Here is a 21,439-nt window from a genome sequence, read left to right on the forward strand (position 1 = left end):
AATTTGAAGCATGGGGTTCCCTCTGTTTTTCTGAATTGATTTTGTTTATTTTTTCTTTAGTCATTCATTTTTTTCTTTGTTTTAGTTGTGTAACTATGCTCATTTTTAACACAAGCATTCCTCCCACAGCTGCTGGTTAACTGGTTTGGAGATGATGACAGCACATGCTGAGTTAAACTAACCATGGGGGATGCTGTTGCCGTGTTAGCTGTTATGTATTCATACATTACTTTTCTCCATTTACAAAGTATTTGCCTGCAGCAGTCATCCTCCACGAGTCCCCTACATTTGATTCAACATACAAAGACAAGCAGTAAGAAGCTTGTATGGAGATTCACAATGTAGCTTTACTATGTTTAATATTTCATTACGACCTATATTTCTCTGGAGGTACTACTGTGTGCTTCCACTACTGCAAACACACCCACAATAAGCTAGGCCTACAGATCCATATTAAGAATTTATACTTATGTTTGTGTCTGTATAGATGCTGTATTTTCAGCTTTCACCAGAGCTGTAATTGAATCCAGCTCAGAGAGCAACCCTCTGCTGTGGAACCTTAGAGACTCCTATAAATAAACAGGCAACGCTCCTTCAACACTTGCCTATATGGCACATGGAATGATTAGCTCATGGCAAGAGCCCTCTGATCTTACAGTGTGTAGCCACAACTATTTTCTGTCAGCTATGTGCATTGCTTAACTTGTGGAGTGTGTCAAGAATGTGGTCTCTAAGGAATTCACAAAATTTAGTAAGCCCATAGGGTACATTGGCTTTACATTGATTTCTTAATGAATGTTGCAATAGCAGGGTAATTGCTTTTACAGCAGTTTAAAGAAAAAAATCTGCATGCAAAGGGAAATGTATCTATAGGTCAACATGGAAGCACTGACACATTATCAAGTTGTGCATATAATTAGCACTACTACTACTACTGCACAAAATACTGTGCATTGCTGTAAATAAGGTTTTTGACTTATAGAGGCCTACTTAAAATGCAAAAAAGTTTTGTAAGCCACATTTGACCACCAGGGAGCATTTAAAACACAGAGTGATAAACTACCGTTAGCCGATAAACGCTTTCAAATCCTGAGGAAAAGTGCAACAATGTATTATGCACAGCATTCAAAAAGCTGCTTGAGTAAAGGTGGAAGTACAAGATGTAAAATGTATAGACTGTGCCCTTGCAGTTACATATTATATGACATTATCAGATTATGTTGGTAAATGAATGTCTGAGCAGTATTTGTAGCTATATGGCTTTAATGCAGTTGCATGGATCTGTTTCCTTTGTGAAATATTGAATGAGTTTGCCTCTTCAAGGTGGGTAGAAGTTTGTGCAAATGCAAACAATTAAACATCTGAAAGGTGACGAAAGATCAAACCAAATAAAAAATTAACCAAAAAAAAAGAAAAGAAAAGAAGAAAAGTTGAATATCCACAGGTTAAATGGCTATGAAAAAAGTAACATTAGGCCTACTCATTTTGTTTTTATCTTTTTATCCTAATTTTTTATGTTTTCAATTTGGTTCTGAAATGTTGTGGAGTAGAAGTATAAAATAAGTAGTTCAAAGTGTGTTTTTCATTGCAGTTGAGTAAATATTACTGCCATTAGCTTATTCTACTGATTCCACCCATTGACTCAGCTATGAAGGATGAAGGGTTCTCTGTGGTGTCCCCCCCCCCCCCCCAGAAACTGATAGGTGGTATCACCCAAATAAATCTACACACCTGAGCACGTTCAACGTTGATTGATTGATGATTCCACGTAGCAAATCTCGTCGTCATTAGAAGAAACTGACGTGTAAGGACGTTATTTTCGATGTTGCCTATCAATTGACCCTTTGTCAAGGCCCCGCCCCCCACGGTTACTGTTGCTAGGTTGGACAAACAATGGTCACGGAAGGGTTAACTCCCATTGGAAACCATTGAAAATTAGGCAGATTTAAATTGCTTGTAAGGAAAATTTGAATTAACTTATACATCAGAAAAATAGTGTCCATGATAGAGGACAGACGTGGCTCAATAGCGATTGAACGGGCATTACCTGACTTTTCCGAAAAATGGGGTAAAATCATTGTTTTGGTCACTCACTAGCTAGTAGCTAACGACGCTAGCTAACGTTAGCTACAAGCTAATCTCCGCCGAGCTCCCGTTTTTCCTCGTAAAACTTCACAAAGTTCAAAAGACATTAGTAGCGGTAATGTTACGTTTGCTAGATAACTTTGAAGGTATTAGATCTTCTCTGTTTATGAACACGACCAGAGAGTGGACTGGAGAATGAATGAGCTTCAATAGCACTTCAGTACAGCCAGGGAAAAACAGGCTCACTTCTCATGAGGACTGCACACAACAACAAACAAAACTTTGCAGTTAACCCCTGACCTATGTCTACAGCTCCCCCTAGTAGACCACCCCCAAACCCTATTATTAAGCTCAACTAAATACATAACAGAAGGTTAAAGTAATATGTATACAGTAGCCTACATGTTTATTGATGTCTTAGGTTTGGGGAATGGGATAAAAATGACTCCATGAATACGTTCCAGATATCGTGAGTTGCTACTGCAGGAACCCCAGGCACATTTTAACTATATTGAAAAATTATAAAGTAGTTTTTGCCGAAAAACTTGCTGTCTACCTATCTTGTTTCATAGGGTTTCATTCCAGGGTTGTCCAACCTTAGAATGTTGTGCAACATGTGACATGGGGAGAAGCGCTCTGATTGGTGGATCAGCAACCAATCAGAAGGCCAACAAAGGGTCAATTTGATGACTTAGCGAAGACGTCACGTTTTGGACCAAACAGTGCTCCATACAGGTGGGGCCTCTGTTAATCTCTATGGTGATGGCCCGTGACACTTTAGCCTTTGACCTGCCCATAAGTTCAGCAGTGAAAGAAGCTGCCATATTTATGGACTGTATTTTGTCTGTTGTTAATTTTTATTTTTCGCCGCTATGGAAGTTCACTGCATTCACGGATGTAGAGCAGACAGCAGTTGTGTTATAGTTAGCTTTAAGCTAGCAGCAGCAGCAGCAGCAGCAGCAGCAGCAGCAGCAGCAGCAGCAGCAGCAGCAGCGGGGGTTAGACTTTGTGGCCTGCTGCAGAGATGGAGAGAGGACAGAGGACTCATCACCGCTTCCAGACCGGGTCTACGAGAAGAGGACGAGGACAGGACAGAGCCTCGCCGTGTCATTGGAGTCGTTTGTGGGTGAACACCCGAACGTGAAGACCTACACCATGGTCGGAAATGCAGTGTCAAGAAAGAAGACACCTGACCGGTAAGTGACAAACTTCTCTGAATGAACATAAAGTTGCTCGGCTGACCTCGTTAATTTGCTTTAGTGAAATGCACTTTGTGTCATAACGTTAGTCAGTGTAAATGAAGTTTGCCTTCTGCAGTCCAGTGTCACTGTGTAGCCTACGGTGCAGGGTTTTGGACAATTGACAAATCCATATTACCAGTGAGTTGGCAAGTTTTTTGTTTTAGCCTGGTGCTCTGCACAGCTCCACTACTTCCTGAACGTAAGACAGCTCCTTTATTTCCTGTCTTACATTATTGGACAAACTGATTAATCCAGGTGTGTCTGAACATTATGACACACCTGGATTAATTGTCCAATAATGTAAGACAGGAAATAAAGGAGCTGCCTGAAGTTCAGGAAGTAGCTAGTGGAGCTGTGCATAGAGCCCATAGCTGCTTTTGTTCAAAGTTGTTCAGAATAATGGCTCCAATGTGCGACCCTGTAAAGAATATTCTTTTTATATTCCCGTAGGAGGCCTGTGTAAGTCATGCAATTGATGCATGCATTGATGCGTTTTGAAGTGCACTCAGGGTATTTCATTGGCACCATCATACACATGAATCCTTTTACTACAACTGCTTCAGTACTTTGTGGCATAAAGTCCATAATCTATTGGAAACATCCCGCTGAGATTGACATTATTACATCACGTTTTCATGTTCATATTTAATTTTTTATCACAGATGGCAGGAGAACTGATTAGCTCGTATTTTTCATTGAGCACGATGCAGATTTCTAAATGCCATCCAGCAGTGGAGAAAGTCGAAGTAGGCTACACGTGTACCTATTAATATGATTAAGCTATCAATGATTGTATGAAAGCATCAAATGTTTATTTTCATTATTGACTGATCTAATGATTGTTGTCTTGCTTTATCAATCATTACCGTATAATCATTATCAATATTACTGTTTTAATAGTGAAACAAGTGCCGTATGATTTCTTAAACCCACAGTTGTGTCTGTACTTCTTTTGTCTAACCAGCAGTAACCCAGAGATGTTAAATTTTCTGTCATACATGGGAAAGAAAAGCAGCAAATATTTGAGAATCTAAAACCAGTGAATTATCAAAATATTTGCTGATTAATTTACCTTCCTTTCTTATCCATTAATTGGAGTGCAAGGAGAAAATTTAGGGGTGCACACTGGAAATCGACTGACGAGGAAAATATTCAAATTTCCTTTTCATTCATGATCCTCACACACATTTGCCTGACACCAATGTAATGCTCTACCAGATATTTTGAGTTGACCCTTCCACTTTTTAGCAGTGTTAAAAAGTTTTGTTTTTTTTTAAACAGCAAATTTACTGTTTGCATGCGCAAACTTACTGTTATATGAAATATTTACTTGCACACACTCAAATTTGGGGGCCAAAAGCCCCCATTTAGAGGCAGCCTGGAGCCCTGAATTGTTGCAGCTCCAAATAAGAAGAAATCCCTCCTTTGGTCCTTGCAGCTCCTCATTGGATGAATTTTGTATGGGAGAAGTTGCATTGTTGAGAATGGGGAAATTGTTTCCTGTGTGTGGACATTACTGTATGTGCCTTAAAGACAGAGTAGTGTGTATAACTAGGCACCTACACTGACACACTAGTATGAGTGGATACATAATATGCACTCATATGTGAAGATAGAGTTGCAATGGGGGCTTGTATTCAGAGCCACCATGACAGGTGATCAGACTCTCACCAAAACTTGTAAATGAAGACTTATTATAATATTATTATACGTTTTCTATACTATTTTGAACATAGTAGATTGCACACTCTTGGTTATCTAATATAATATATAATAAAGTGTGATGGCTGTCATCTTGATAAATTTAGGTCCGTCTGAAAAGGTTACTTCATGTAGTAGATGCATAGTGACCACGCCAGGGAGTTTTAAGTGACAGGGTAATTGAATTACATTCTGGCAGCAGCTCCATCGTAGATCCTCTGGAAAAAGGTCTCCAACCATTATAGAAATGGTTTGACTTGTTGGGTTTTCTGACTCAGAGGTATTGCTGGCAAAATACTGACGTAAAGTATCAAATTTATAAACTCTTCCCGAGGAACATGCTGACTTGACAAACTCTTTTTGGGGGCCTGCATTACGCACATAGATTTTTATTTACATGATATGAAGATGCTGTGTATCAAAGATAATAGAAAATGACCCCACCACCACCTTTGTATTCCCACACATGCGAAGAAAATGCAGAAGTTTGAGTTTTTGCCAATTTTTTTTATAAGGTTATGAGTTATAAGGTTACAGTTCAGAGCCAGTGGTCCTTCCAACAATAAATACTAAAGAGTATTCAGAGGTAATGACAGAGGTGTGCATCATCCCAGAAACACCATATGATCATCACTTTATTATCAACTGCAGTGAAACAGAATAGCTGTGAAATTGTGTAAAAATATCAGCTTGTGCAAAGCTAATCCTCATCATATGTTATCAGACTCTGCACTGGGCCTCAGGAAATGTTAATACATAACTGAGCACCTACCTCCGATTGATTTTCTATGACAAGCAGGAAATCCCTCATGATGAGCATGAAAGGATCACCGGCAACGAGGGAAAGGCACGTAGCAGAGAGAGCAAAGTTCAAAATAAATGGACTGTGATCTGATAGGGCTGGAAAATCACAGGCCTGTAACCTACCACATCTGAGATCCACCTTGGATTTATTGTAACTAAATTAGGGCGGCAGCTAACAATAATTAAGTTCACAGAGTGCAAGGCTGTCGCCTTAAATGTCTTGTTTTGTTCAACCAACAGTCCAAAAGATATATCACAGTGACCGCACTGAAGACCAAGAAAAACAGTAAATCCTCACATTTGAGAACCATCAACTACAATGTTTTTTTTCTTCTACACTTGAAAATAACTGCATGATCGACTAAATGGCTTGAATGAATGAATGTTTCAGCTCTACAGTAAATTGAAGTTAATGCAGCATTTATTTAAGGAAGCTTATGCTGATATATATTACATATGTAACAAATCTTCCATATACATTGACGCAAACCAAATTTTTGCCCATAAGCATCTGGCTGTAGGAGGTGTTAGCAGCCCCAGGTGGCATCACCATATTGTGTCTGGAGTAAAGCCAATCATATGAATACTTTTTTCCAGCATTATGCTCAGCTGGTAACCTGGACCTGCTTTTTTAAAATTATGTTTTAGAGGTTTTAATGGGCTGCATTTACAGTCACTAATTCAAACTTGTTCCGTTGTCTGACAACAGACACAGAAAAACATGTAAGTGAGAACAGCTTTATTGGAAAATTGGCTGTGTATTGAAACACTATGTGAGCACTGAGGACAGAAGCAAAGAGATGAAAGGCCATAGCCAGCTGACACAACCAGGACAAATGCAAATACATGACGACACTAAAGGTCATCCTCAGTTTTGCACATTTACCATAAGGTCCCAGCCATAGCCTTTTGTTTTATGTGGAAAGTAAATGAAATGATGTAAGTTTGTTTGTCATTATGTACAATAAACTGGTCACAGTTGAGAAACTCACAGTTGAAAAACAGGGCAGTTGCCATGTAGCACAGGTGCTAATGGTCACTGATTTAGCATTAAAGTTATGGTTGGTAATCCTGTTCAGGAACACGTTTGTTACTGTGTGAAATGGTCCTTCTCTCCTGAGACTCAACACACTATGGATTCAGAAAAAGAAACAGGAAATAATCAGACCTCTGTGGCAGCTGCAGGACTGACAAAACTCTGACCAATCCATGCTTTTCACTCCGAAAAGCAAAAACCAATCAGATCAGATGCCTCCATGTCTAGTTCTGCCTACGCCCCAATCAAGCTGCCATCTTTCTCCCTCCTCTCGCCTGGACGACCAGAGTCTCTCCACCATACGTCCGCAGAAAAAAAGTCAGCTCGTAATTGACATTTAGAAAGCTCGGTAGAGGTGACTGAGAAACATAGAAATGAAATGCAGCCAAACACGAGAACAAGAACTGATTTCAGCACAGATTGTCATTTGAATAGTGAAGGTTACACAGTCTGATATGTGATTTTATGGTTTATGGGTCATTTTGGTTTGTGGGGATCAGTCTATACTGTCTGTGCTACACTCAGTAGATCTGCTTAAAGGATATGAGCCTGAGCACGTGTTCTTTATTGCTTCACCATATCCGACATGCTGATGGGCTACAGATGACCGCCCCGTACGAGTCAGGCCAGCTGCCCTTGCTGTACACTAAGGAGAAGGCCAAAAGTCAGGGGGTGAGCCGACAGGGAGGGGCAGCTTGTCTCCTATTACTGCACCGGCCGCCAGAGCTCAAGCTGCCTTGTTATTTCCTTTTGCCCATCTCTTTGCTTTGCGTCTAACTATACACCTGCTACACAGCCCTCTGCATGCTCCACTAGGCCTGTACTGTAGCTGCCTGAGAAAAAGTGGGAACACTTTTGGGAACTTTTGTCTTGTGTGTGTGGATGGCACAAAGGTGGTGCTGTTCCTGTTTTTCCTGGTGTCTAAAACACTTTAGATGTTTGATTGTGTAATAAACACGAGATTACAATAATCATTTAATTGATGTTCATGTTGTGTGATCACAGACTGATTACATTGGGACATTGTGATCGTGAGTTGTTTTGATTTTATACTGTTTTCTGGCATTTTATTAGGTGAAGTGAGAAAACACTTGGATAATTTGATCATACCATTGAGACAATTTTAGCACGTAAGAATTGTAACTGCAAATAATTTCAAGGTTTTTTTTTTAGATATTTTTTGGCTTTTTTTGCCTTTATTTGATATCACAGTAGAGATAGACAGGAAATGGGGAGGCAGAGAGAGGGGGAATGACATGCAGGAAAGGGCTGCCCGACGCGGGATTCGAACCGGAGCCGCCTGTGGTGAGGACTGTAGCTTCTACATGGGGCGGCCGCTCTACCCACTGCGCCACACACCGCCCCTAATTTCAAGTTTAAAACAGAAAATGAAATCACGGCTGTAAAAGAGTACAGGCACAGCTTTGTGCAGTTCCTGAGTTACAGTTACAACACCTGCATTACAGTTTCAGGTCCTGCATTACAATTATTGATCTGTTTGATGGTTATTCAACATCTCTTTACTTATGTGCATGTTGTTGCTGGATGGCGTCCATACAGGCCAGGCAGAATTAAAAGCACAACAATTCATTTCCCACTTTTGTAGAAGATCTAAATAATATTTAAACCTTGCTGTGATGCACTGAAACAATAATCATTACATGGTTGGAGATCAGGATCTTGTCATTTTGTTGGGTGTCATGTTTTGGCTGAGTTACATTGATGGCTCAATTAAACTGCATAAAGATGAGAGGTTGCAGGTCACCCCATGGTTTTTCATTACTAGTTATGCAGTGTAATACTAGTGGATCATATAGCTCATATTTTATGGCTGCCCACTGCCAGGGTAACAAAACTTACTGAACCGTTCGTGGCATCTTGGAAAGATAACTGCTCCGAGAAGATTTTTTGTTATATGAGCAGCCGCGTGTTTTGTAAAGCTTGCTGCGCTCAGATTTACAATATGGTGGAAACTGCAGCTCAGCTCTATGGAGCGTTTTAACAGCCAATAGAAATAGACAACCTCTGCTCTAGTGTAGGAGTACATCAGTATGTCCCTCAGATAGACCTGCTACCATGTTCTGTAGCGTCAATGTCTGAGACTTTGTGGCATTGGTGAAGAGACAGACTGACTGTCTGAGAAGGCTGAAAACATGTATTGAGAAAGAAGCAGACAAGCACCGTAAGGTCCTTCACAAGGCTTGTTATTGTAAATAAAAAGTGAAAGTGACAAGAAGTGAAAATTGAATGTGAAACTGAAATGTGCGGAGCAACAGCAATAAATAAAGCAATGAGACTTCTGCAGATTTAGTGTGTATTTTATCAATGTCCTGCAATTGAATGAAGCTTCAAATGACAGAAAACCACAGCATTAAGAGGATGCGCATATTAGTTTTTGTTCTGCACTAAAATTATTACAAGTAAAGGTACCAACATTTTATAATGGTTTGTGCCCTGAGAAAATTCTAGTCGAGGCTGAAAAAAATAATCCTCAACTTTTTATTTCAATTTATACCTCAACTATGGAAGAGAAATATTAACGTAATCACTAAGCACATTCATTTCACCATTTATTTTTCACAGGAGAAGTTGATTTGTATAAATGGTTGATATATTAAAAAAAGAGAAGTGTCCCTCCCTGTCCGCTGCCAGCTCCCGGCCTGCTGCATGAAGAAGCGAGCAGAATTTAAAAGCTGTCTGTGGTGACGCTGTTGACCTGTGGCTGCACTCTGTTCCTGTTGCAGTTGAAGAGCCAGGCTGCCCTCCTGTGGCGGTAGCGCTTCGACAGCAGCACATAGAGCACGGGGTTGACACAGGGGTGCAGGTACTGGAGCACAGTACAGATAAAGTAGAACATCTCCCAGGCCTGTCCGTGGCGATACAGCCCCAGGTACACACACAGCTCCAGCACGTAACCGGGCAGCCAGCACACCGAGAAGGTGGCAGCGGCCAAGAACACCATGACGGAGGCTCTGCGGGTGTTTCTGGCGCTGGACACCGTCATTACAGGGCTCTTGTGGAGAAAAAGAGCCAGACGGACATAGTTGTAGGCGATGACCAGCATTGGAATAAAGTAGTAAAGTACAAACTGGCTGAGCACCACTTGGTAGTGGTGGTCATGAATGGTTGGAAGGCAGAAGGTGAAGTTGGCCGTGCTTTGGCCCACGCTCTCTTTAGTAGCAAACATTCTTAGCGGCAGGCTGATGAAGAAGCTGAGGGCCCACACCAGAACAAACATGAGGATGACCAGGTCCATGGTGGGCGGCTGGTACGGGTTAGTGATGATCATGGCGCGGGTCATGGACACGGCGCACAGCGAGTAGGTGCTGGCGGCCAGGCTGAAGGCCAGCAGGAACTGGTAGACCTTGCAGGAGGTGTCGCCCAGCGGCCAGGTGAAGCTGACGGCCGAGTGCAGGGTGAAGGGGATGAGCAGCAGGGTGAGGAAGTCGGCCAGCGTCATGCTGAGTAAGAGGAGGTCCAGGCAGTTCTTACGTAATGTGTTGTATTTGGCAAACAGCGAAAACACCAGCAAGTTGGCACAGAGCCCAATGCCCAGGATCACCCCGCAGGTACAGGCAAAGATGAGCCCATAGGTATTGGGAAGAGCCATGTTATCACCAGCTGGACATCACCTTTAAAAAAGGAAATAAGTTGATTTGTTATCACTTGTTTGGTTTTCCAGCAAAAATCCCAAACTTAAACTGGGTGCAGCGTTGCACATATAATACACGTGACAATGAAGACAGTTAAGAATTATTTTTATTTTTATTTAAACACATTTTCTGACAAAACAACAGTAAATTCTCAGCAATAATCAATAATAAATGTGATTGATTCTCCTAGTGAGAGTGTAAAGTTTTTTTGAATTGCTAAATGATAAGACATAACAACAATATGCTGTCAACTTAGTAGCAAAATGTCTTCTGATTAATATCCAGAGACTGCTGTTGGATACACTGTCCAGCACAGTTCAGAGCATTTACAACACAATCTGCCATTTTCACAAACTCACCATTGTCTGTCCTCAAAGCAGTATCCTCCAGTACATGTTTGCGAGTGACCTATCCTCATAATTTAACCTGGAGTATTGTCTTTTACCGGTGTCCATCCTGTTGAACTGGGCTGACGAAGGGAGAGGTGGTAGCCTCTCAGGACTCATTACAAAGTACGATAACTGACTGTGGAGGAAAGAAAGGCAAACATCACTTACATTGATTCTGGTTGACTAGGTTTAAAGAGGAACGGCCTCTGACCAGCTGCTGTTTTGTTATTGTGAGAGGATGTGCATCTGTAGTATCTTACATTAGTAACACTTTTTTTTCATAAGCTCCATCATTTTGAACTTTGGACGAGCATCTTGAACTGACATATTTGTGTGTATTAAATCAGTCTTTTGTTGTTATTTTAGGGTTTAAAAATACTCCACTGAACAAGACTGTGTTGCTGATTTTTAAAACTTGTACTGACCTTTTCACCAAGAGTAAACCTCCTACTCTCTCTGTGGAGATGGTTTTGGAATTTATTTTACATTGTATAAATCATATTCTAAATGATCACCCCTATAACCACTAAAACATGGTGTCTCCCCACAGAGAGAAGTCCAGTCAATTGATTATGTTGCGTGTCCCTCCTCCTCTCTCTAGATATTAATGTCTCTCTCCATTGTTTGATTGATTTCCTCCGTGTGATCTGCAGGCTCCTGACGGCAGCTTTATCAGGCTTTCCACAGCATTTATGACCGTGTCTCAACTAATGGCCCCTGGTGTACACTGCTGCTCTTAGCACAGGATATAGCTGATGCTGATGCATTTGCGATCCCCTCCATTACCAGTTTTTTTTGTGCCGCTCAGTCAGCAGCTGTTAAAAATGCCACATGTTCTCAAGTGGGACATTAACAGCTTCACTGTGCTCTGTTCATGCTGAAAAGTCAACAAAAACATTGATGTTTTCACTGTTTAAACCCAAAACCGCTGCACTAAATAAAAAAAAGATTGCCCAGAACCATATAATTGAATCTTTTCTCGCAGCTGACAACGCCTCGTTTATAGCAAAGGATAAGATCATGATAAAAAATAGACAAGCCTGTTTCATTTCATTGATTTCATTGATTTGCTAAACTTCAGCAGGACAGATACTTGCTACCAGGCCCATTTTCATTACATCATCCTGGTGCCTTTTTCTAAGCTTTTTCCATCGTTAGCCCCTCAGGTAGCATGCCCCTTAATCAATTAGTAGAGGAACAAAAAAATCAACTGCCCCCTGTTTTGGAATATTTTTTAAACTCGCTTTCCTTGCAATAATCCCAAACAATAGCTGGTTCCAAATTCTCTTGTGATATTCTTGTGAATTAAAAATCCCTGAGGGAAATTTCAGGATTAAGTAATAACTTTTTGCTTAAGGTCATCCTGACCTCACAAAACACGTCTCTGGCCATAACCCATCAGGATAAAACGATGTAAAGACATTTTAAATCCAAAAGGTCACAGGCCAATGTCACTGTGACATCTAAAGGGTCTGCAAAAACACTTTTCTGGCTTTGATTCTGCACTGTAACTCAGGAACAGAAGGACTGAGACTGTGACATATAAGCCAGATATTAAATTAGAGACACTTTTAGATTCACAACTTGAATCTGTGGTGATTGAGCTTCAACTCCTGGACAGATATGGATCTAAATTTCTGTGTGGTTTGGCAGAAACATTTATTCTGAAACAATAGTTCTACTTTTGTCTTGATCTGAATATGTCTGTGTTTTGGACCATGAACTAGATAAAGTAAACATAAAATAATCTAAGAATGAGAATTTTACCAAAAACATTTGAATTTGTTCAGCACTACTGTCCAGTACTTTGTGCTTAGAGCCAGTAGCAAATATTTGTATTGGTAATTAATGCAGAAAATAACGAGCAGATTATCTATAATGACAATGATCTACAGTTTCAACCATAGTCCATAACAACTTCTTAAAACAAGACATTTTTCGAATAAAATGGATGAAATCAGTAGTTCTTCCAAACTACCGCTCAGTGAGGACTGAGAGGTTCAGTGACACCAGAGACCACCACTGCTCAAAACACACCTGTAATTCACTAAAAGAACAAACAAGTTTAAGACTCAGAACAAATGATGAATGACACTGTTTCATTGGAAGCAGTTTTGGGTTCAGTGTCTCGTTCAAGGACACTTTGACATCTGGACAGCAGGAGCTAAAGTTGAACATCAGCCCTCACCATTAATGACTGATCCTTACCAACCGGGCTGTGGTATAAATGGCACAATTCAGTCAGATATGACTGGTGAAACAAAAACACTGTGAATCCAAAATATTTCTAATGGCTACATTTTTAATGTTTGATTAACTGGAAACATGTACAGTATGTTCTCAGTGCAAGTGAAGAACATTAAGTGAGTCTGACAGGCCCTGGCGCGGGCTTGTTCTATAAAAATAAACTATAATGTAAAATGATGAGAGTGGGTTTGATGAAGCATCCAATAAGTTACAAGTCCATGAGGGATCTAAGGTGGGAGAGGAAAGCAGGACCATCAAAAAGAAACATCAAATTAAAACTCAACCACAAAAGAACATTTACAGGATATAACTAAAGTGCATTATGGAATTTAGTCAGCAGCACCATGATACATTCACAAAATAAATATACACTTTCAAAGTGAAATAAATTATGGCAGAGCAGTTCAAACAGATGTGTTAATTGAACAGTTTGTTTGTAACTATAAGTCCATGGCAGTCAGCACTTACAGAGCTAAACACAAGCGGACCACTTTAGCATCCCAATTTTTGTGAAATTACATTATACGCCGGCAATAAATACTTCCCCCCTGTTGTTCTGCTTGTTCACACGGTTTAAAGGTGATATCATATGCATCGGTTTGGTTTGAGTCAGGGTTACACAGATAGAAAGATTTTCCAAATAAATATGGACCTAAGAAGATGTTGGATGATGAAACTCCAGGAAGTATGAGATCGTTTTTAAAACACAACAATACACACGTAGCAAATTATTATCATACAAGCACAGCCTCACACAGCCGGGGCCCCTCGACACAACCGTGACTGAGTCGGGCCGTGGTTCAAGTCTGTCAGACCTCAGTCAGTTGGAGCTGTGTCAGTGTCTTAGTGCAGTACCATGTGAAGGCTATTAGGAGTCTCTCAGCCGGTACCGCGTCCTTCATGGCTGCTGTGTTGTGACGGACCGCGCCCGCCTCCGCTTCTTGTCATTCTCCCTGCGCCGGCCCAGCCTCACCTTCTTTTTCCTCTTAGTGGCCACTTTGAGAGGCTGGTCCTTATAAGCCAGGGCCTTGTTGGTCTCCTGGGGCAGGTTAGGGCCCTCTCTGTCCAGCCTGAACCTGTCAGGGAGATTTTTGGTGGCCCCCGGGGGCTTCTGGTGTAGAGCGTTCCCGCTGAAGGTCTGGCTCTGGGTTCTGCTCTGCACAGGTGGCTCCCGCTCGTCGGCCGTGTGCACCTCCTCCAGCAGCTCCTGCAGCCACATGCGACGCTTGAACTCCTGCAAGGAGCGGCCCTTGTCGTGCATGAGCTGGGCGTGGCTCACCGACCTCCTCCTTAAAGCAAAACAAAGGAGACACACTCAGTCAACATGTACTAAAACACAGAAAGTGGAGTAAAAGCTTCTTTTTTAGATTTGAATCAAGCTTCCCACCCAAAAAAAAGCTGTTTGAGTTCATGCTTTGCACTTTTTCTTCTTTCTTTTAAATTTCTGTCTGATTTCCACTGAAGGAAGCAGATTTCTTTCCTTGTTTACATTTTGTCCCCTGTTGTAATTTCATGTGATACTGTGGCGTTGACTTTATGTGTGGAACAGTTTTAGAAGTGTTGGCAGCTGAATTTCAAGGTCAGGCTCGATGAAACCTCAGTACAGTAGGTGGCAGCATAAATAAGTTTCTGAGAGCTGAAGACCCCAAAAAAAGCCAGAGCTGAAACAGAAAACCTCCTGTACCCAAGTTGAATCCGTACAGGTAGACTGTGGTTGTGTTTTCTAAATCAGGAAACAGGAATATTTTTGTTTCATCATATTTAATCACTAACTAGTCCCGTTCCATGTTGCATAACATTGAATTATTTTTCTATGCTTTTTCAAATCAATGTAAAAAAAAAAAAAAACTCACGTTCTGCTACTAAGTGCATCAATTGGACTCCCATCAAGAGTCACTGGGGAGCACAGCAAGAACACAGCCAGACTCCACTGATGAAGTATGACTATAGAGCACATCCTTAAGCCAAAGATCTGAAGGACACAGGAAATATTATATCAGTCACTTTACTTAATTAAGAAAAACTTTGTCTCATGAATTCATACTGAATGATGTATCTGCTCTTAATAATTTACATCTCAAGCAGATAAACGACAGTTCCTGAGTAGGTAAGCTCTCCCAGGTGGCATTCCTTGTGCCAAAAAAATACTTTTATTGAAGTCGAGAAGAAACTTTAAGACTTACATGATGTGAGTTTGAACAATGAAAATCCACAAAAAGGTCAGTCTGCAGGCTCTTTAGAGACGATCTCCTTGCAAAATAATTGGTTTACAAAGCAAAAAGAAAAATTATTTTGCCAAATACAATTTGGCCAGTTCAAAGCTTGTGTCCAGATCCATTGGTGTGAAGGCAGCCTGGGGAAATCCCCCTTCAGTCTGCTCCATTCATTTGCCTCCCAACAGTCTGTGTTGAGCTATTTATTTCTCCCCAGCGTCCCAATTAAAAGAGAGATAAAGATAGAAAGAGCAGCAGCAGCCCATCAGCTGCAGAGCTGCCACTCCACTCGATCCTGTAGTAATGTCATGAAGAGTAACAGCGAAGCATCTTCTCTGGTGGCCAGAAGCGAGAGCAGAGCTGAGAGGCTTTTTCAGTCCAGCGCAGTGAGTGAGCCTGTGTGAGTGAGTGTGGCTGAGAGAGGCACAGAGAGAAAGTCAAACTCCTCTTTGGGTGAAGATGCAGGCACTACCTTAGCCTTTACCCATTAAGTCCAGTCCTAACACCCTCCCCAATGTCCCAGCCCTCGCCTCTCTCCCTCCCCCCCCAGCCCCTCAGCCCCTCACGCACACCTGCTGTGACAAGGAGGTGGCGCCCATGCAGCATCCAGAGCAACACATAACAAAGCATACTGAACACGAGGGTCGGAAAAAAATGTAATTTTAATCAGTTTTGCCACATTTTAGCCCCAGTTTCTAAACAAGGTCTGTGAATAACTGCATCATAATGAGGTCAGAAATGACAGGTGTGCACCAATGGAGGTAATCATGGGTTACCAAGCGGAGAGTGTACAGTATAAGGGGAGGGGCAGGGTTACTCCAAAGTAAACAGCCAGGCCTAACCACTTTCCCAGGGGAGAATGACCATAACCTCAGAGAAACCTAACCCACAGCCTCTCACTGCAGACCTTTCAATTCACCTCCACTCTGCCTCAGCAAACCAGCTCACCACCGAATGGTTACAGTGGGCTCTGAGGTATCTCTGATATTCAGCTAATAAGGAAAGTGGAGAGCTTTGCATTGAGGCGGCCACAGACAATCCCAGATTCATGTGTAGGCACTGAACCCAGTCATCCTTGTCACACTTTTTTAAATTTTACTAAAATGTAATAAATATCACGTGCTAAAGGTCAGTAGTCTAATGTAGGAGGTAGTGCTGGGACTAAAAGTGTATTTATTTTTAGCATCATAGTGACAGAACGCTATATACTCAAGTACAGTACCATATGCTATAGTGGATGGGTTATTTTATCTATTTACCGTAATGCTTTACATTTGAATGTGGCTAATTTCTTTTTAAATGGACTTAGTTACTAATTAATTAATTAAAACTAAGATGAGATATGTAAATTTTGGTAGTGATTTCAGCATTTATATTGTATGCATGTTGAAACTACATAATATGTTATTTGGATATAGCCTATGTTATTGAAGACGTTTCTAGTTGTTATAATGCTTGGCTGCAGGTGGACATGTTAAACCAATTTATTGTTACCAGGAACTGACTTGTAATGGCTCTGTCACATGATTGACCGCATAACTTGACAGGACAAAGGAGCTATTGGTTGCACAGCAGTGTTGATACTAATACAGATTCTGTGGTTTGATATTTAGCATTTGCACCTTCTTGGTCATCAGCTTTCTAACATTTCGGTCTATAGATGACGCTGATGCTGCAGTGCCGGACAAATTCAAACTTTGAACTTCTGGTGGATCTAGATGGAAAGTTAGGGGATCACCAGAGTCATTACAATTCATCATGAGGGACATGAATGTCTTTAACAAAATCTGCGGCTATCAATTCAGTGAGAAAGCTTCACTCAAAACCACAAATTTCAAGCTCATGCTGGTTTTCTAGGAAAAGCCGGAGGATCGCCAAAGTCAAGTAGGACTCATCTGATGGGAACTGTGAATGTCCAATCCATTCAACAGCTGTCCACATCTGTTCAGGCTGGACCAGAGAAGAGAACCATCCAGTTGACAGTGCCACGATCCCTAGAGCCACACTGCTAACATGTCTTCAAACTGAAGTCTTATATAAGACTCTGCATGTTGTCCCACCTGTGAAATCCTGAGTCACACAGTTGGCCGTGTCCGTCCACAACACTCGGAGTGAGTTGAGTGAGTTTGTTCAACGTGATCCCTGTGTAAAATGTAATTGGACTCGAATGAAAGATAATAATTAATATGGAAATGGATATTACTCTATGTGTGCTTGGGGAGTCTCTCAGTGCAGTTAGTCAGTTCACATTTGGCAGCGGACTGTTGTCAGCCCAGTTAAATGTTCCTGTGATTCATTCTGGGTCACGACCCGTCAGTTGAAAAACAATGGAACAGTCTGTGCTGATAAAGTCTGAGCGTTTGTGAATAAATTCTGCCACTGCACCAACTACCAGTGCCCAGTTTATTACACTGAACACCTCATCTTTTTTAGCGGTGCGGCTCTACCTGTCACTCAGTCAGTCAGTTGGTTCACTGCTCAACATATAGCTCAACAACAATGAAATGGATCCTAATAGAAATCTTGTGCAATTAATTATGTTCCCCTCAGGTACACATGTCATTGTGTTGATCCCTCACCCTAGCTGGCCAAAGACCTGCAAAGCTAAAGACCCAGCTGTACCTTGTTAGTGAACTTTAACACTGCATCACACAGAATTTAGTTCCAACCAAGTAATTTGATTGGACAAGAGACCTTCCATATAGCTTCATGTATCGCTCCACCCTACATGCATTATAGTGTTACTGTTAATTACTGTTCTATTCAAGGCTATTATCTGTCCTAGATTGTTAGGAGGATTGTTTAACACATTCAGGGTGAATTTCCAGAAATAACATTCAAATTAAATGATGCCCGGTTGACAAAAAAGGATGATGGGAAGGAGAGAAACCTGGACACTTGACATGCAGACAAAGTCGCAAACTAGTGTGCGGGTCAGGAAAGTGTTGGTGTTGCTTAGCAGCAGAACTATTTGTGTTAGAGTCACCAAATAAATGACATAAACATAATATGCTACACTAAAAATAATGAATACTAGCATTATTATTATGGCCATGCTTTTTTTTCCTCAGGAATTTGCTCAGAATACCAACCTGCCTGTACAGCCTCATAGAGGTTACAGTGTTTTTCATGTTATGGCTCAGTTTATTCAGTCTTTTGATTAAGATTGTCTTTTAATCAATACTGGAAAGCTCAGTATTACATTGTAGAAATGTATACTCATTATATCTGGTATAGCTGATATTTTGTAATTATACACAATACAGAGTGACACATACACACATTATTATACATTATAAACATTAGTGATTCCTGTTTGGTGAAGTGTCTACTGGTCACATCCTAATAGTAATTTCACAAAGACTAAAATTTTAGGTATACATTGTAACAAATACATGTTTTTAAAAAGTACTTCTGTTATATTAACTCTCTTTGCACTTTGATTAGTAACATATTCCCGTGTGAAATAATACAGTTTTCTCTGATTCTGAAAAACAGTCTTTTTCCAGTGTGTCATAGAGATCCATTGTTAAAATTGTCAGTGCACTGATTAAAATGAATACAGTCCATTCAAAATCCTGAGTCACTTCTGTGGTTACTGTACCTACTTGCACTGGATTACGGGATGGAATAACTTGTATTTCTCCTCATGAATAAAACTCATAAATTATTTCTCTAAGCTGTGATGATTAGTAGAATCACTCTAGGCTAGACTGTAGAGCAGTTGGTGGTAAATTACTTAATAGAGGGCTCAGTATTTTATAAGCAGTCATGATTCAATTCAGCAAGGGGTCCAGAAGGGGTTTGGGGCTGGGACAAATATATGGCAGACCCCCTTGCTGTCTCCAGAACTCAGCTTTCTTCTGTTTCCAGCGAGTCTGCCTCAAACTTCCAACACTTTAACATTCGGTAGGGAAAAAATACCTCATTTGATTCCATTCTGCAAAGACTTTACCTGCGAAAAAATATATATATAAAAAAAATCCCATTTCCTGGCAGACAGCAGCATATGGAACGGGAGCCAGGAAAGCTGCTTTTGATTCATGCTAAATTGCACTCTCAACACAGAACAGTATTCCTGTCCGTTTTTCATCCTTTTCACACTGCACTTACTTCACATTCACACGTACGGTACAGACCATATACACACACACCCACCCTCGTTTCAAAGAATTTGTACCCTCCTGTTCTCAGCAACCAGCTCATACACACTCTGCATTCAGAGAAACACCCTCGTTTCATGTTTGAATTCAGAGTTCAGCATCTATTTTTGGATGTGTTGTACTAATTCCCTATATGTGCCCACCCTATTATGTCATAAACCCTGGCTTCGGTTGCAGTAACAGTTCCTGCTTTTGTTGTGGAGTTACGTTCGCAGTCACTGTGTACTTGGCGTGTACATTACGCTTCTGTTCGTGCCAGGAAGTCAGTTTTAATTCCCACACAAGTCACACTCTGACGTTGTCAGTATCCTCCATTATTTTATTACTATGTCACAGCACCACTCCCCTTTAGCTCTGAACACTTCTCCAAGTGAACTTTGAACACTGAAGAAAAGTGAAAATTGACGACATATAGACTAAAAACATCAAATATCTGTTTAAAATAAGATAGTTCAGTGCAGTTTCTGTTGGACATGACAACGGCCAAATGGCGCCCATAACCATTTATTTAACTGCAAAGAACAGACTCAGGTTTTACAGTGTATTTGATAATGGTCTCTTTATGATGCAGGCAGGACTTTGATCGCTTGGCCATTTGTTCACATGAGAACTTCAGGTTTGTTATCCTGGAAAACCTCAGTTGAAAAATGGGTTTTGCAGAGTTACTTTCCCCCCTTAATGGTTTTTTAACGGCGAGTTACTGTACGGGCTGTTTCAGTTAGTTCATTTGAGGCATGCTTTATAATGTCGTATTGTGGGCAGTTGGAAGAGTTTTCTGCTAATCATTCACACCTACCAATCATAACTGTCATCCCAGGAATGCTCTTTATTCGCCTTTACCTTCTTCTGGGTCAGCTATTTTCAACAGCTCAGCTGCTGAGGCAGCATTTTTATATAAAAGCTCAGGAGACGAAATTTAAAATTGATGCACTCTGCTTTCTTTTCAGTTGGTGGTTTATTGGTGCTTAAAACGTGTCACTTTTTCAAGAGCTGCTACTGCAGCATTAAAACCGGGCCTTCGACAGTGGTATGCAGAAGACAGAGGGCTCTTCATCAAATTTACTATAGGACAGAGTAAAACTATGCATTGAAATATAGTAAACATTAATGCAACTGCAGTTGGAATGCTTTAATCCCCAGCTGACATTTCTGACAGTAAATTATTTGGTTAGATGGCTCTGAAATGGAAATCAGTTGTCTGAGCTTTCCATTAAATCGCTGCGAGGCATTTGTATATTCAGAGGCTGTAAAGTGTTGCATACTATATTTATCTGTCGGGTGAAACTGAACTGTGACTTGTTGGGATCAAAACACATTTTCAGGTCACATGTCACATGACTAAACACTTAATTCCACATGATGACAATGGAAATATCGACCAAAACAGACTGAGATGGAAAAAACTAGTTAGTGGATTTTGAGTTGAGATTTTTGGCTAAACAACATATTTTATGTTTACTAACAGAATATATGAAAGAACTAATTGAAGTATAGAAATGTTTTTAAAAGTCATGATTACTTACGTCTACATTTGTACGGTCACTGTGATTAAATTTTAAAAGTTTTATTCCCAAATATTTTATGATCGCTTTGGTTTCACTGTGGTTTGGAACTTAATCCAAATAAACGTAGCATCCAGAATTAGGTAATCATCTATGAAAGAGAGTTGTAGTCCCCTTAATCTATTTAAGCAGCAATAATCAAATAAAAGAAAAAAGTCTATTAAAGTTGACTCCCACAGTTCTCATTGGGTCATTGTAGCCATGACGAGCAGCTTTTTTCAATCAAAACTGTTGACACCAACCATACACCACCCACATCAGCAGTACCTCCAGTGGTGCAAAGAAACAGTGTCATATATTTACACTGCTGAACTTTATTTATTTATTTTATTGTGCAATACAAGT

General features: G+C 40.7%; 2 protein-coding genes across 2 annotated transcripts; both read right to left on the reverse strand.

The window, feature by feature from the left end:
• Positions 1-9,531: 9,531 nt before the first annotated feature.
• LOC146985291 (galanin receptor 2a) lies at positions 9,532-11,107 on the reverse strand. Its single transcript, XM_085780533.1, has 2 exons — positions 10,880-11,107; positions 9,532-10,499 (listed from the first exon to the last, which is right to left on the reverse strand). The coding sequence occupies exon 2, from the start codon at positions 10,475-10,477 to the stop codon at positions 9,554-9,556; it is 924 nt and encodes a 307-aa protein (XP_085636659.1). The 5' UTR covers positions 10,478-10,499; positions 10,880-11,107; the 3' UTR covers positions 9,532-9,553.
• A 755-nt stretch (positions 11,108-11,862) lies between these two features.
• On the reverse strand, positions 11,863-15,858 carry pthlhb (parathyroid hormone-like hormone b). The gene is made up of 3 exons (XM_085778185.1): positions 15,340-15,858; positions 15,010-15,128; positions 11,863-14,445 (listed from the first exon to the last, which is right to left on the reverse strand). Exons 2-3 carry the CDS (start codon positions 15,111-15,113, stop codon positions 14,055-14,057), a joined length of 495 nt encoding a protein of 164 aa, XP_085634311.1. The 5' UTR covers positions 15,114-15,128; positions 15,340-15,858; the 3' UTR covers positions 11,863-14,054.
• Between the last annotated feature and the right edge of the window lie 5,581 nt (positions 15,859-21,439).

The sequence above is a fragment of the Trachurus japonicus genome, chromosome 6 (genome assembly GCF_045865225.1).
Source record: "Trachurus japonicus isolate A0001 chromosome 6, Traja_1.0".
In the NCBI taxonomy this organism is placed as follows: Eukaryota; Metazoa; Chordata; class Actinopteri; order Carangiformes; family Carangidae; genus Trachurus; species Trachurus japonicus.

Coding starts and splice junctions, on each gene's coding strand:
- LOC146985291 (XM_085780533.1), bottom strand. CDS start 10,477: ATGGCTCTTCCCAATACCTATGGGCTCATCTTTGCCTGTACCTGCGGG.
- pthlhb (XM_085778185.1), bottom strand. CDS start 15,113: ATGTGCTCTATAGTCATACTTCATCAGTGGAGTCTGGCTGTGTTCTTG. Junction 14,446..15,009: donor GATGCACTTAGTAGCAGAAC/GTGAGTTTTTTT, acceptor TTTTGCTTTAAG/GAGGAGGTCGGTGAGCCACG.